Genomic DNA, 15,966 nt, shown 5'->3' on the forward strand with positions numbered 1-15,966 from the left:
CAGCTTTGCAATAGTGTCCAAAAGGGACGGACCCATAACTCCATAGACGGCAATTGCAACAGCGACACCTGCAGTACGAGAGAAGTAACTACACTCAAACTGAAAAATATTTCCAATTTCAGAATACATTCCAATATCACTTTAATGCAAGACCTAGAAGCTGCTTTGCCCCCTCCCCTGACTGTACAATGACACAACTTTGTGTCCTGCGACTTTGTGTGAAGCAGCGTGTTACTTTGTTTTTATAGTAATGTCTTTTTATATACATTTTTTTTATGTACTTTTTTTTTAGAACCTATTTTTTACTGCTACAGGGTATCCATTAAAGACTTTTAAAAGAAACTGAACTTGTGTCCACAATTTTATTTTTTTTATCATGTTCTGGCGTCGATTTATCTGATCGATTGCAAGCTCTTGTGTGCCAGGTCCCAGTGTTTCTAATGTGTGTATATTTCTGTGCAGCGCCCTGACCGGTCTCTTAGTTTGGGGTGAAGTGGTGCAGTCTAGTTATAGAAGAGACAATGCAATGTTTATGGTATGGATAATCTCAGATGTGGCTAATGTCCATATTATCCTGTGAAGAACTATCACATTCTCATAAAACAAATGCAGAAATGTTATTTTCCAGAGCAAATAAATAATATAAAATAAGAGATAAATGTGGCGCTTTCTTGGCCAAGTCCAACCTGCTGATGGACTTTTGTCGGCTATATGTCTATTAGCAGTTCATCATTTCAAAATTTAAGAAGAAATAGTTAAGATGCGTGTAAAAAGCCTCTTTGTTACTTTGTTTTAACTCCATGGAAGGACAATACAACTACCAAGGTCTACTATTTAATGAGGATATGCAAGAAATGTTATATAAGGTTTGGATGGGCTGGAGATAGCGAGGGGCAGCGCACCTGGGCACGGCGATGGGGTCCAGCCCTGGAGTAAGATGGTGACAGGTAAGTTATTTACCTGTGACTGAGACACTAGATCGGGGCTGGACAACCTGCGGCTTTCTAGAAACTAGAAGCCCCAGCAGATAGCTGGCAAGAGTTGCTGGGACTTGTAGTTTCACAGCACCTGTAGAGCCACAGGCCTGCACTAGAGGATAGAGTGTAGAAGACGGGTGTATGCTATTTCTACTAATTGGACAGAACTAGATAGATATTGCGAGAATACACCTATGTTCATTTTATATTCTAGAAATGCTCTGTAATGTCCATAAATGTCATTCTACTCAGGAATCCCCTTCTCTCTATATTTATATATGAGAATTGAGGATCCTGCATATTATAGTAATGCATAAATCAGACTGCGATGGAACGGCACCCTCTAGTGGCCAAAATATGAACAGCAACGGCTTAAATTTATCATGGAACATGCCTCTCACCAAGCCCTAGTGAAGGTCATCTAGGAAGCCATGGCAAATCATCTTCAATCTCTCCATAACCCGTAATGTTCTGCAAGGATGTGTTATGGTGAGCAACGATATGCAGGTCTTTATAATTGTGAAGAGCAAAGTAGGATACACCTGTGTGATAAATGGTACAAGGTCCTGCGAAACCATGTGGGATGGAGCAATAATCTGTAGCATCCTCATAATCTGGAAGTCAGACTACTGTCGGCAACGTTCTAAGCTGTAACACTGCAGTACCTGGATGTTATGGCTGTAATGTAAGATGTTACTTTGGGGTACCCCCGGATCCCCCTGCTCATCCTTATATCACCTGCAGGTTAGGCTGTTTGGAGACCTCCGTTTCCTGATAAAGCTAGCATACACCATAGCAATAGGGGATCAACCTCTGAGGCCAAGAGGGTGACTAGGCAATAAACATCACCTGGTACAAGAATGCGGGGCCCCTCTCGCTGGGCCACCATCTCCTGCAGCTCCGAAATTGTTCTCTTTGGATCCGAAATTTCCAGAAGAGGCAGCGAAACACGTTGAGTACTGGAAAGTTACGCTGCGCATAACAGGTACGACTCAGGAGCCGCCCGTAAGGCCGAGGTCCAGCTTGCATGTAGGTGGCCACCAGCACCGACTGGCTTATCTTCTCCATCTGTATATTAATCTGGGATTTAGTTATTCCCCGTTACTGAGTGGGCACAGTAGACCTAGGCAGAGATGTGAGGCACATCACATATCTCACATAAGATGACATAAACTGAGGGTACAACACCGGGTGTTATCTTATCCAATATTAATGCTCTGGTACAGGTCCAGCAGAGCAGGAGGATGTCCTTATCACTGGCTTCATGTGGGCACTGAAAGACAAGAGGAATATAATGTACTAGCCTCCGACTGTTATTACAGTCATGGCCAAAAGTTTTGAGAATGATGCAAGTATTGGTTTTCACAAAGTTTGCTGCTTCAGTGTTTTGAGACCTTTTTCTATGGGATACTGAAGTAAAATTACAAGCATTTCATAAGTGTCACAATTTTGCCTAAGAACACAACCATGAATAAAGAATGGTACCAAAATATCCTCCAAGAATAACTTCTCCCAACCATCCAAGAACAGTTTGGGGATGAACAATGTCTTTTCCAGCAAAATGGAGCACCTTGCCATAAGGCAAAAGTGATAACTAAGTGGCTCGGGGATTAAAACATCGAAATTTTGGGTCCATGGCCAGGAAACTCCCCAGACCTTAATTCCATTGAGAACTTGTGGTCAATCCTCAAGAGGCAAGTGGACAATTGATTAGGTAAGAATGGGCAGTCATCAGTCAGTATATGGCCCAGAAGTTGATTGACAGCATGCCAGGGCGAACTGCAGAGGTCTTCAAAAAGAAGGGTCAACACTGCAAATATTGACTCTCTGTGATTCTCAAAACTTCTGGCTATGACTGTACACTGGGTAATGCTAGACAGTAGGGTCCCACCCGTCTCCTGCTCATAATGTAAGGTTGGGTGGCATTTTAACTCCACCTGAACATTGTACTTGACGGAGCCAACATTGAGCCCAGTCTAATATGTGGTTTATCCTTGGTAAGGCCAATGATATGGAGGCCCAACTCCGTCCACCAGTGTAGCTCTTCCTGAAGCTGAGCTGAGTCATGCTCTCTTAGAGAAGAACGAACAATCTTCGCCAGTGCGTTCAGGCCATTGCCGGCTTCTTCAGAATTGAAGCTGATAAACTTCCAGCCATCAGTGACCTAGTTTCAGAAGGTCTCTCACTACAGGTATCAGATGACGGGTGCGATCCAGGTTCTTAGCAGCCGGTGTGCACCATCCCGGGGAGACATGGAAACAGATTTCTTTGGCAGAAGAGCCAAAGCCAGTAACCATGAAAGTGGACATTAGTATAAACATACAATGGTCGTATCTCATCTCGTTATTTGAACCCCCTTTAAAGCCAAGGATCTAAGAACCACATTGAGTGACTGTAACGCAACACATAGAAAACCATGGCCTGTATTCCTATACTGTTGAAGGGTGGGTGGTATCTCCAGCTGCCACAGTGAGGGGGCAACTGTGGAAATGTTAATGGACACCGGTGGTCACATTCTAACGCAGACCCCCAATCTCAGAGCATTGTAGTTGATTCATATTTTCCATTATTCCTTCAACCCAAAAACAGCTCCTGGCAAGAGACTTGTTCAAGAAGTTTTTGGAATCAGTGAGATTTGGTTTCCCTCTTGTGTCTCGGTGACCAGTGTTATTTCCTAGATTGTTTTTATAGGTGTCTATGCAGACATAACATAGAAATGATCTGCAATGATTTGTAATGTGTTACGTCTCATGCACCAGTCCCCCAACCTAAAGACCCTTCTATCTCCTTCCAGATGAGAGGTCGATAGGTGTTGAAGGGATCCAAGTCTTGGGGAGCGGAAACCTCACGATATCGGATGTGTCTGTAAAGCACTCGGGGGTCTATGTCTGGGCTGCCAACCGGCCCGGAACGATGGTCCATCGCACAGGTCAGGGGATGGTGCTAGTCCAAGGTGCACCAAAATATCAAGAGTAAACATTGTGTGGGATATCTATGGTCATACAGCATTGTGGGCGATGGGATCCTGACATTTTGTGAATATACCTTAGAACAAGCAGCAACAGTTGAGGAGGATACACTGGACATTGGCTGAGGTCACTGGCTCCGGTAACAATACTTATTCCAAGAGGTAATGCTAATACATACGTCTGTCTACCATATGCACAGGACGGCCACTCTGCAGGAGGAGCTCAGATTCCTGCTTTGTGAACGAAATAGGGAAATGAAAAGCGGCAGCTGATCCCCCACCCAATTCCTCATCTATAGGCAACACAAACACGGAGATGCGGTCTCTAATTCTTATTTCTTATTTACTCCCCTCACTCCATACAGCCCTTAATTCTCTGCCTCCCATTCTGATCCCCCAAGCCCTGCGTCTACTACCCCTTTCATACATCTAATTCTCTGTACGAGATCTCACACCCCTGGCCCGCCTCCTCGCCCTAGTACTATATCCCAGACCTGCTCCCACCCTCCGCCGCCCGTCTCAGACAATCACTGCCCCCTCCCCGTGCCCCCCAACGTGTGACTCTGTTACGGTCACATCTGAACCTCGATGCCTATCCCACAGCAGCCATAACCACCCTGCGGAGGAGTGTCTGACACAAAGAGGGCACTAACCTGGCTGCACCTAAACATAAGACTGGGGGGCTGGGTATTAAGGATCCTTCCTGTCACAATCCTCCAGGCAAATTCACATTCAGGAAGGGGTTCAGCCTGCACTCACATATATAGCATAGTACACATATAGTACATAGAAAGGATAGCCCTTCTCATATGCTACACACCTATCATACAGACCAAGCCTCTTATATCTGTTGAACATGTTCTACACAGTACATCCAAAGCATATCTGTCATAAATGTTTTACTTCAGTGATGTCACTGGCTCCTAGTGACTGGATAGGCTGCACTCTTGGTGATGTCACTGGCTCCTAGTGACTGGATAGGCTGCACTCTCAGTGATGTCACTGGTTCCTAGTGACTGGATCGGCTGCACTCTCAGTGATGTCACTGGTTCCTAGTGACTGGATAGGCTGCACTCTCAGTGATGTCACTGGTTCCTAGTGACTGGATCGGCTGCACTCTCGGTGATGTGACTGGCTCCTAGTGACTGGATAGGCTGCACTCTCAGTGATGTCACTGGTTCCTACTGACTCGATAGGCTGCACTCTCAGTGATGTTACTGGCTCCTAGTGACTGGATAGGCTGCACTCTCAGTGATGTCACTGGTTCCTACTGACTGGATAGGCTGCACTCTCAGTGATGTCACTGGTTCCTACTGACTGGATAGGCTGCACTCTCAGTGATGTCACTGGCTCCTAGTGACTGGATAGGCTGCACTCTCAGTGATGTCACTGGTTCCTAGTGACTGGATAGGCTGCACTCTCAGTGATGTCACTGGTTCCTAGTGACTGGATAGGCTGCACTCTCAGTGATGTCACTGGCTCCTAGTGACTGAATAGGCTGCACTCTCAGTGATGTCACTGGTTCCTAGTGACTGGATAGGCTGTGCTCTCAGTGATGTCACTGGTTCCTAGTGACTGGATAGGCTGCACTCTCAGTGATGTCACTGGCTCCTAGTGACTGGACAGGCTGCACTCTCAGTGATGTCACTGGCTCCTAGTGACTGGATAGGCTGCACTCTCAGTGATGTCACTGGCTCCTAGTGACTGGATAGGCTGCACTCTCAGTGATGTCACTGGCTCCTAGTGACTGGATAGGCTGCATTTTCACGAATTGATTCAGACCATACTTTCTGTGCTTATGTGTACCAGCTTCACTTTAATGAACAGACCCACAACCCACTATTTTTCCTAGTAAAAAATATATTTAAAAAAACAAAAAAAAAACCCGGAGGTAAGGTTCATTCTTTAGGAATACCTGGTACGGAACAACTCCAAATCCATCCACATTCATAAATACTACTCCACATATTACTGATAAATGTATTTATGATGTGCATATGTTCGCTCTGGTACCAAGCCCGTGCCCGCCTGGCTATGACCTTGCCCCAGGATACTTCGAGCCCCCCCGTCCTACCTCCATCATCCATCCAGGTGACATGGAAAATGCCTCCAGCAGAGGCCAGAGATGGAATCACAGGATACGACCTCCACGCCCACAATGCATGGGGTGAGTGTACACACTGCATCCACCTGGAATTTTAGTGTACAAACAGCTTCCCCTACATAACAGTGCCATCCGTCAAATGTCATCTTCATGGCTACTGGTCAAATCAAATATCTTATATACTCCTCTGAAAATGTACTTATTATTCTCTTACCAGCTATACAGACAGAATCAGGGTAGATCTCAAAATAGGTTTACAATTATAGAACCCAACACCCAGGAGATGGAGGAGGCCCTGGGTAAGATCACCTTCAACACGCGCTGAGCAATCTGAAAGCAGCTGCCAAATACTCCATCTTCCTTCAGGTATATGGGGACCAGCTGGGACTGCAAAACGGTCTTTGTCACGGCACTGGGGACTGGTAAGTTCTATAATAGGGATCTGTAGCAAAGGTCCTTCATTATCCCCTATATTATAATCATAGCTATGTAATATTCAACAGGATTATTCCCTTAAACAATATATTATCCCCTATATCAGTGTACTTGAAGCTCTTCATCTGCATTTATACCCAGAGTACAGAACCTTATGTCAAACACAGCCCAACACTTAGCATTACAATAACTAGGCCACATCCTAAATGTCTAGATGACTAACACTAAAATATACAGCCTAAGCTGGGGGGCATTAAGGTAAAGACCAGGTAACTTGTGAGACTCATTCATAGAAGGTGTCTTGTAGGGCCTAGGACCCCAGATTTCTCAGTCACAGTGGTAAATGACAGTACAGTGCAGATTACTTGGGCAGCCACAGCAACTGGAGCTACCAGGCCGGGCTAAAGGTTGGAATATCGCAAGATCCCTGGGGACAAGTGTCCTGCTGGGGGTACATCACCTCCTTCACCTACCACAACCTTGGTGAGATGGCCCTGGACTTCAGTGCATCCTGGTCAACACCAGTCCCTGCGTCTCCGATTTTCACTCTACAAGAGATGATGTTGGCCTGAGGTGGTTTCTGAAGCAACAGCCATCTCTTGAGGAGCCCTTTCTACAGTGTTCATCTTCAGAGGGCGCAATGCTTTCTATATGTAAGTGGATGTTATTGAAGACCATTGAGAACATAGTGAAATGGACTTCTTGACAAACGGTCTACAAAAGTCTTTCCGAGTTCAGCTATGGATGGGCTCCTTATACTGAATTGTATTGTATTTGGTCAGTTTGTTAGACCAAGACAGATCCAATTTCCATAATCCAGTGTAGTAGTGACCAAATAAAGAATAAAATTTGTGGCCAAACCATTTTTTCTTCCCAAGTTTGTATTTCCACAATGGTTCATATGGTATATTCCCTTTTTTTAATGATTAAATGTTGATGGTCTATGGTCTTGTTTCCTACGTCCAATGTCTTCTCAGTTCTCTCAACACTTCTTCTCCAGCCTCTGTTACCTTTATAACAACCCAACACTCTCAACACCCCTCCAATTACTCATCATAGAGCGGGTTAGGAAAGTAACTTTGCTCCTGTCTTCTAGGAACCATCCTGTCTGTACGAGATTAAACTGATGGCCTTCAGCAGCAGCAGAGATGGGGATGGTACCTGGCGCTTTGTGTCTCTACCTTGTACGGGGTCCCCGCTCCTGGTTCAAATGCCTCTGATCATTGAGATAGAAAGTAGTACCGGGGTTCTACCTGGCCAATAAGCACATTGCAAGGCAGTAGAAGATGCTCTTCATAGTTGACCAGGATTGATTGAGGCCCTCAAGGTAGGAGAATAGGTCAACATTCAATAGATTTGGGGATGTTCTTGATTCATACATTTTTTTTGCTATGAGCAGTTTTACAAATCTTCGATAAGGTCTTTAATCTCAGATAAGATGTTGATCTTCTTAGACACTTCACGGTCGATTTTTATCTGACGTGACGATTTTGTCTATCTTACGGAGTGGTTTTAGGCTGGATTCAACTGTCCAGATGATGGGTCGATAAAATCAAATATTAAATCTCGTTCAAATGAGTTTAACAGCTGCATATGCAATAAGTCTGTAGCTTTTTGTAGGCAGGGCAGAGGGTATTTGTTAGCGTTCCGGCCCTTAAGCCTCTCAATGGCGGGGAGTCTCGGTCCATTTTTACTGTGACAAAGGAGAGAAATCAGTCTTAGGAATCGTGCTAGGGGTCCATATTGGCGTGGCTTGTACGATCCTCTGCCTTATCTTACTCTTGGTGTTTCGGAAGAGGTAGGTATGGCCGGCTTGAGAAGAACATTTTGGGCGTGCGGGACGTGTTCACCCTTCACATAGTTGTTACTTTTCCATTTTCTAAAAAGGGGGTACAAGCCGACTAGACGATTGTCCACATTCTGGGGAACAGGCAGAACCAGAGAACGATTGATCAGATCAACAGGAATCCAACAGAATTAGTGGAACTTTTTCATCAGGTGGTTAAAAGCTACCTCACCATAGACCATCTGCCAATAGGAGAGACACCGGTCTTAACAGGAATCAAGATTTTCATCCAAGGCCTATCCTTACGTACATCAAAGGCATTCTGAGTAAAAATAAAGCTTGAGACAAAATACTTCTGGGATGGATTTGGTTAATGGCTCTATACCAAACCTTGTTTATAGCCATGTCTACCTCATCGGCACAATCAATGGCTGATCTTGCCCACATTCTCACGTTTAAAAATCCATGGTCAACCGAAGAAACCAGACCCTCAACTCCAAATGAACAATATTTCTTGACAAGACGTAGTCGCACTTCTTTACAGCAGAAGGATCGTCTGATACCAGCTCGGCTTCTAAAGACTGAAGACCTACCACAAAATGACATCTCAAATAAATAACTTGATCACTTAAGAGAACGCCCTCTACGTATTGTTTCTGACTCTTCACACCCTAATCAGCTGACCAGCAAGACTTGTTTTATGGCCCCCGGGGGGTCGAGGAACCAATTCTGTCCTTCTTGTTGCTGTTATCATATCCTTACGAAAAATTACTAAATATCAGACAATATTTTTTTTTAATACATTTTGATCAGTCTTCCCCCCAAAAAAATCCAAGTGATTATTTATAACTCTTGAGTTATAAATTACTATTCTGTACTAAAGATCTCTTAACAACTAAAGGACTCAGACACAGTACCCAGCAGTGAGGAGAGAAGACAACAAATTGAATAGGACTGATTGTAACAGGAGAGAATAGAAACGGTCATCAATTATACTGTGCAACAATGAACTGTAAGACCATCTACACTACGCAGCCCTCCCCCCGCCGACGTCTTATGTAACTCCGCCTGACAGCTACAGAGCATTTAACCCTTTAATCCAATGCAGTTTTCTGGCCACCAACCAAGCAAAATAAGGACATTTTTTTTCCAACCAATCAGGATTTTCAGCTACGGGAAGGACGGTCTCATTGTGACGCCAAAGTGTTCCTGCAACTGGCATACAAACAGCACTACTTAAACGGCTGGAATTATATCCATTTGGTGAATCCGCCGTCACCAGAGCTGTACGTTCTATAGACAGGCATTGTACGTACTCTACGGAACGCTCAAGATTAAGGTTGTTCAGATGTTTTGTTTTGTAAACCAATGTTGGTCCACCCACTAGATTGGAGGCCAACCAAAGGACAGAAACAGGCTATTAAAACATCAAGAGCACATCACATTTTTACTTACGATGACCCACGAGCACCAGGGAATCTCCGCTAAGGAACGTGTGGCATAGAATCACGACATAAGTACCAATGATTTGCCAGCTGCCATATTGCCCAGTAACAGACCAGCTGTAGCAGTCCCCAGTAATTCCAACTGTAAGTGTCTAGGAATAAATAATCTCTACTTTTATCTGCATTCCAGGTGACATCACTATTCGTACAGGATCAGAGTGCACGTGTGCTGCGACTCGTAGATTACAGCTGAAACGCTGCAGGTTGTTTTGCCGCACCTCTAACATTACCTTCAGCATTTATTTCCCCTCTATAGCAGACTGACCAAAATGCCAGGCGTAATAATCAGCACTAGATACCGGTCAGTCATTGATTACTACGCCTGTGAGATACAAGACCGCTGCTTTCTACAATGCCATGATCACTTGTTTAGATGTTTTGTCTTTATCCTGTCCTAAGTGCAGTTTACTCACTTTGCAACTAGGGAGGCACTTAAATGAAAAGCCGATCATCGATTTGCACAGCTTTACAAAGTGCAGTACTCCTGACATGCCACCAGGGGGAGCTGCAGTACAGATTATACAGAGTACCGCTTACACCAATATAACACTGAATAACGCTCGTTAAATGATGATTTTTGTCCGTACAGCAAGTTTGGCTCTTATAATCGGATCTTTAAAACCTTGACTATATTTAATATATACATTCTGAAGTACTTATAAATCGTGTGTGAGAATTACCAGCTCCTAGAGCATTGATGAATCAAACTCACCAGGACCTTGGGGGGGGGGGGGGGGAAGGATTAGGTTCTAGTGTTAGGAAATAGAGCCATAGAAAGGTCATATTCTCGTTTTGACTAAATCAAAGTTGTTTTTAAACTCCTGCGTGCTTCAGTTATATGAACACCGTCTTGGTCATGCAAAGGGTTCTGGGAGTTATCGTACAGCATATTAGAACTGGGGAGGGGGCGAGTTAGTAGCGGATTATATCTACGGATGAATCATGATGAGATTTGTACTAAATAGCTCAAATTCATGCGGTAACGCCTTAGAAACATAGCGCATCCTATGTGATATTATTATTACTTGAGTCAGAGCCAACACAATCCAACTTTGTATAAAAGGAGAGTCAGTGGCTGTTATATATGTAACTCAAGCACCTAATAAAACCAGACACCAACTATACAAATGACAAGTCAGCGTATGCTTCCTCAGTTACCCTCTAGAGTTACGAGGGAGCCTCAACTGAAAGGAACACCAACATATTACCTCCGTGTACAGTCCATCATTCAAGTTATGGCATTTAAGAATGACATCCTGCACACTGGGCTTCATGTCTAACCTACAGGATAAATTAGAGGACAACTGCTTGCAGTCTGCTAGGTAACGAGGTTACACAAGGTCAAGTTCTCTCAAGATACGGGAACGAGGACAATTATAGCTGCAACTATTACAAGACGGCGCTTCATGCGGTAGTAATGTGATATCTGGGTGCAGTGGTCTCTACGGTTCAAGCACATAAGAGATCTGAGAACCTTTCCAGGCTGCGAGTAGATCGATAAATCGCCCGGGGTCTACCGATCATGGATCCCTATTACAGTGTACACAGGACTGTTAGAAAATGTGTGACTAATTAAAAAGCCCCAATACATAAATATAAACCATTATCTTATCACATATAAAAGGGATTTTGACTCCACAATTGAAGGATCACTGAGCCCAAACATCACATCTTCAGAAATTAATGTAAAATACATTGTAAATGGTAACCACATATCTACCACAGTGCATACACAGAACATTATAACCTCCCAAATGATTTGCAGAGCCTTGAAGCCACATCCATGAAGGAGGTGAAAGAGCAGAGACCGCAGTCAGTTAAGCTGCTGTAACATCACTAGATCCACCCCTGAGTTTGAGTCCACCAATGGAGTGCATTTGTGGAAAGCAGGTCTGCAAGTCTGTCACTCACAATCTGTCAAACATTGGCTTGCTCTTAAAGATCAGGTTAAAGTTGGCTAGGTAGGTTATCAGAAATTCACCTACTGGACATTAACACTCTGATCATTTATACGGACACTGGGCAGTTACATCACCTATATGCACAACGACCTACTAGGGGAGGGGCCTTGGGCGTGTTGGAGGCATTTGGGTAGATATCAAAGTGGACCTGCCAACAGCCCCTATGGTTCTCTAACACAGTGCGCTCCTCCCTCCACCAGATCTTACGTCTTGGGCGGAGCGCTCTTAAATTGGCTCCATCACGCAAAGCGCGTTGACCTCCCCATCGCTATTCCTCCCCCTCCCTGAAAAAATTCCACAGCCCAATAAAAAGTTATAAACCGTTCCTTTCTTTATTAAACGAAGCTTGCAAGTGATAAATATTACAAAGGGTTTTGATTTTTTTTTTTTTGTTTTTAAAATCCTTTCTCCAAAATAAAATTAAAAAAAAAAAAAAAAAAAAAAAAGCGTTTTAATATTTTTTGTTTTTTTTAAACTTTCTGCAGAAGTCAGGGGGGAGGGAGCTGGAAGGAATTAGACGGCTTGCAGCCTCCGAAACCAAATTCCAAAAACACAATGTTGAAGTTGAAAAAAAATAATAAAAACCAAATAAAATAAAAAGGGATTATTTTCACTGTGCAGAAGGCAGCGTGTCCCCCCCCCCCCCCTTGCCCCCCTCCCGTGGACACCGGAGTGGTACAAGCAGCTGTCATCACTCCCATCATCCCTGAACAAGCCGTTAGTGATTGCACACACTGCCTTTTGCACACTCATCCCAAGTACACCGACCACAAATACACAGTGACAAACGTCTCACACTATTAAGCTCTGGGTGTATTCATCTGATCGTTTTGTTTTGTTTTTTTTTATACATAATATACAACGTTTTCTGTATTTTATTCTCATTTAAACCTGTCCGGAAATAGCATTTTTTTTTTTTTTTATACACCGAGAAGGTAAAGAGAGTTGTTGCATCAAACCCAAAGCAAATAAACAACGTCCTCCCCACTGTATCATTTTCTTATAAAGAACTGAAAATCTGGACAAAGGAGGGGGGGGGGAGGGGGGTGTGGGGAGTATAACATCATTGCATAAAAGGATGGGGTTTTGGGGAGGGGGGGGGGTAATTGTCGGACTCCTCCACGGCGTATTCCCACTTGTAGGGAGGAAGTGAATTCCAAGTTCTAGAAGTAACCTCAGCGCTTGTCAAACATCTCCACCCATCGGAGTTAGCTGCCCATGATGAGGGGTGGGGGTTGAAGTAAGAACAGGGAGCAAGGAATGGGGGGGGGGGGGGGGGGCTTCAAAAGTTAAAAGTAGGTGACATTATCTAGAGCGAACACCACTCACTCACATACCGGACTTGCTGTGCACCCCCCGGAGATGGACTATCGAAAGAGATCCCACCAGACACGTAGGGGAATCCTTTACATACCCCAGCAGCTAAAGTAGGACGCAGGACGCACAGCAAGATCCCACAGCCCCCCTTACCCTACAACACATACAAGCGGCACTTTGACCCAACACCGTATTTTATAAAACAAGTCACAGGAGACACCTGTAACAAATGAGGTCAAATCTAAATGTCTCCTGTTGGCATTGTGGGTGTTACAATGTTTTGCCACTGTCGTACGGTGAAGGGAGCTGCGATGGTGACGTGGGTGAGTGGTAGGGTGTAACCTATAGCGCGTCCCCCGTCCCCCTCCCCATACGAGAAGACAAATATCCCCATGGTCGAGGCTGTAAAGCGTAGCTGCTAAGTTAACACTGATAATCCCACAGTGCGCCATGTTTGCCTTGTAGTAAAGTCACTTTGCAGAGGTCGTCCAGCGGTGAAAGGTTTTAAAGGGTTAAGTGCTTTAAGGACAAACTCGGTCCTGCCTTGGTAATACGAACGGGGCAAATTTTATACTGTGCGTATCCCCCGAAGCACAGTAATACGAGAGAAAGATGGCACTCTGGTATGGATGAGGGGGGGTCCTGGGGCTCCACACTAGAGAGGATCTCGGTACCCCCTCGATGCTCAGCCAGAACACTGCTTGTAAAGAAATTGAGTAAGCCTCATCTTGTGGCAGGGGTCACTTGTGGTCCTCCTCCGGGGTAACCAAAACACTGTCGCCAACTCCTGGCTCATGTTATAATCCAACAACGCCGGGTGATTGGTCCTGCGTAAGACGTGTCTAGCAGTCAGCATCTTGCCAGCGTCACGGTCACGCAGTTAGTGCAAATACTGGTGGCAGGGGGGGGTCAGCCTTCCTACAACATGAGCTGAAGTTCACGACTTCCCTCGTCGGTGGTATCAGGAGCGGCTCTCCGGCGGCGGCGAAGGCTTGGAGGAGAAATAGTAAGGATCCTCTTCCGTTTAACGGAAACTATTACTCTGCACTGCAGAGCGTCTGAAGGGTGGTGACCAAAATGTCACTAAAGGCCATCCCCCAACCCTCCCCCCCCCCCCCACACCTTGACGTATTCACATCCCAGTGTCCGGTGGGAAAGTTACTTGCAAGACGCTACCACTCGTTAGTGGTTGTGAAGGGGGCATATTCCTCGCGGCTCAATTCAAAGTCTTTTAGGGATGGTCACAGATCACCGCCAGTTCCCAGTCACCCCCTGCCTTATAATGTTCAAGAGGAGTATTCAAATAATGTTATATTACGGGTGTGGCACCAGCAAAAAAACAAAAAAAAAAGTATAAAAAAAAAAAAAAAAAAAAATGGAAATAAAAACCCAAAGCCAAATCGGAGGAGGGGGGGTAAAAGCACAAACACGGAACCTTTATAAGCTGCTCTTGGGAAGGGGGGTTGGGGCAGGGACTGGCCGATACCAGGCCCCAACGTCAGTAATGTCCAGTAAACGGCGGGGCTATTTCTGCCCACTAATGGACTGCGATATGGAACGCGGTGGGATCATATCCAGAAGGTACTCTCGTTGCCGGTCTGCCAGGCTGGTGGCTTTGTGACCTCCCATCCCGGCGTTCAGGTACGCGATGTTGACACCTAGGAGCCAGAAACATCATGAAACGCGTGAAAACAAGAGATGAAGCGCGTTGGGTGGGAGAGAAGACGCTTAAGAGATGTCTCCTTACCTGGCATGCCGAGCAAACTCCCAGTCACGGGCAGCTGTGGTGCCTGGGCAAAGTTGGACAACATGGAGCGGGCGGTGGGGAGCCCTCTCTGCAACGTATTCTGTGGCTGTGTGGCCTGTAAGGAGAACACACGGAGGAAGTCAGCGGTCTCACCCGGCACACGGTATAGGCTTCACCTTCGCTTCGAGCAGCCTACCTGTCGCAGGGAGTGATGTCTCATTATGCTGTCCTGCTTGCTGACCACGGAAACGTTGCCTGGTGATAATGAAGCCTGGTGTTGTAACCGCTGCTCAATCTCCTGCAAGACAGACGCACTTTAAGGGAGGAAGAGCAAGTGTGTCTGGACACAGCGGGACACGAACGAGGGAGGCCATGGGGAGGCTCTCTCACCATTATCACATTTATTCATGTAGAGGCAGCATGGTTATAGAACAAGAGACATTAACACGCAGTATATCCCACCTGCTCTTGCTGCAAGGCCTTGACAAACGCGTTTTTTAGCCGGTTTGTGTGCTCCGCCTTCAGCGCCTTCTTCTGATTGGACGTCATGCACTGCTCGCACAGGATCTTGCCGCTCTTCTCTTGCTTCCAGTGAGGGGTGAAGTCTGTGCGACACTGAGCGCACGTGAAGGGATCGATGTGTAAGAGCGAGGAGCAGCCCTTCCCTGGGGGGGGAGAGAGCGGTGTGAGCATACAAAGGACATTGGCCGATAGAAGTCAGAATCTCCAGTTCTCCGGCACTCACCCTGGCTGTCTATAACGCTCTGCACCACTTCCTCCAGCCCCACCATGTAGATGAACTCGCTGTTGGCCGCGCTGGGCAGGAAGTGGAGTAGCGGAGCAGGGGGCTTCGGTGGGGGGATTTCCAGCAGGGTCTTCTCCAGCTGTTTCCGCAGGGCCAGTTTGGCGGCTGCCTGGGAGCTGACGGGATCGGCCATGGAACTCGGGCTGGGCAGCGGAGAAGACACTCTGTTAACGGAACTCGCTTGCATGTGGGAGCCCAGGTTCATGTACATGGCCGAGGAGGAGGTGCGCTGGCAGGGGACGGACGAGCTGGACTGCTGTGGGAGACAGAGGACAGGTCATTAGAGGCTGGCATCACCAGGATACAACAAACGAGAGGAGGGTACAGTCTATACCTGTGGGTAGCTGAGGGCCTGGGTCAT

At 45.8% G+C, this 15,966-nt stretch overlaps 1 protein-coding gene across 1 annotated transcript; it reads right to left on the reverse strand.

The window, feature by feature from the left end:
- Positions 1 to 12,042: 12,042 nt before the first annotated feature.
- Positions 12,043 to 15,966, reverse strand: GATAD2B (GATA zinc finger domain containing 2B). The gene is made up of 6 exons (XM_075192924.1): positions 15,940 to 15,966; positions 15,546 to 15,861; positions 15,263 to 15,465; positions 14,997 to 15,098; positions 14,801 to 14,915; positions 12,043 to 14,711 (listed from the first exon to the last, which is right to left on the reverse strand). The coding sequence occupies exons 1-6, from the start codon at positions 15,964 to 15,966 to the stop codon at positions 14,578 to 14,580; spliced, it is 897 nt and encodes a 298-aa protein (XP_075049025.1). The 3' UTR covers positions 12,043 to 14,577.

Source organism: Mixophyes fleayi, chromosome 12, assembly GCF_038048845.1.
Source record: "Mixophyes fleayi isolate aMixFle1 chromosome 12, aMixFle1.hap1, whole genome shotgun sequence".
Taxonomy (NCBI): Eukaryota; Metazoa; Chordata; class Amphibia; order Anura; family Limnodynastidae; genus Mixophyes; species Mixophyes fleayi.

Coding starts and splice junctions, on each gene's coding strand:
- GATAD2B (XM_075192924.1), bottom strand. CDS start 15,966: ATGACCCAGGCCCTCAGCTACCCACAG. Junction 15,862..15,939: donor AGGCCCTCAGCTACCCACAG/GTATAGACTGTA, acceptor TGTCTCCCACAG/CAGTCCAGCTCGTCCGTCCC. Junction 14,916..14,996: donor GACATCACTCCCTGCGACAG/GTAGGCTGCTCG, acceptor TTCTCCTTACAG/GCCACACAGCCACAGAATAC.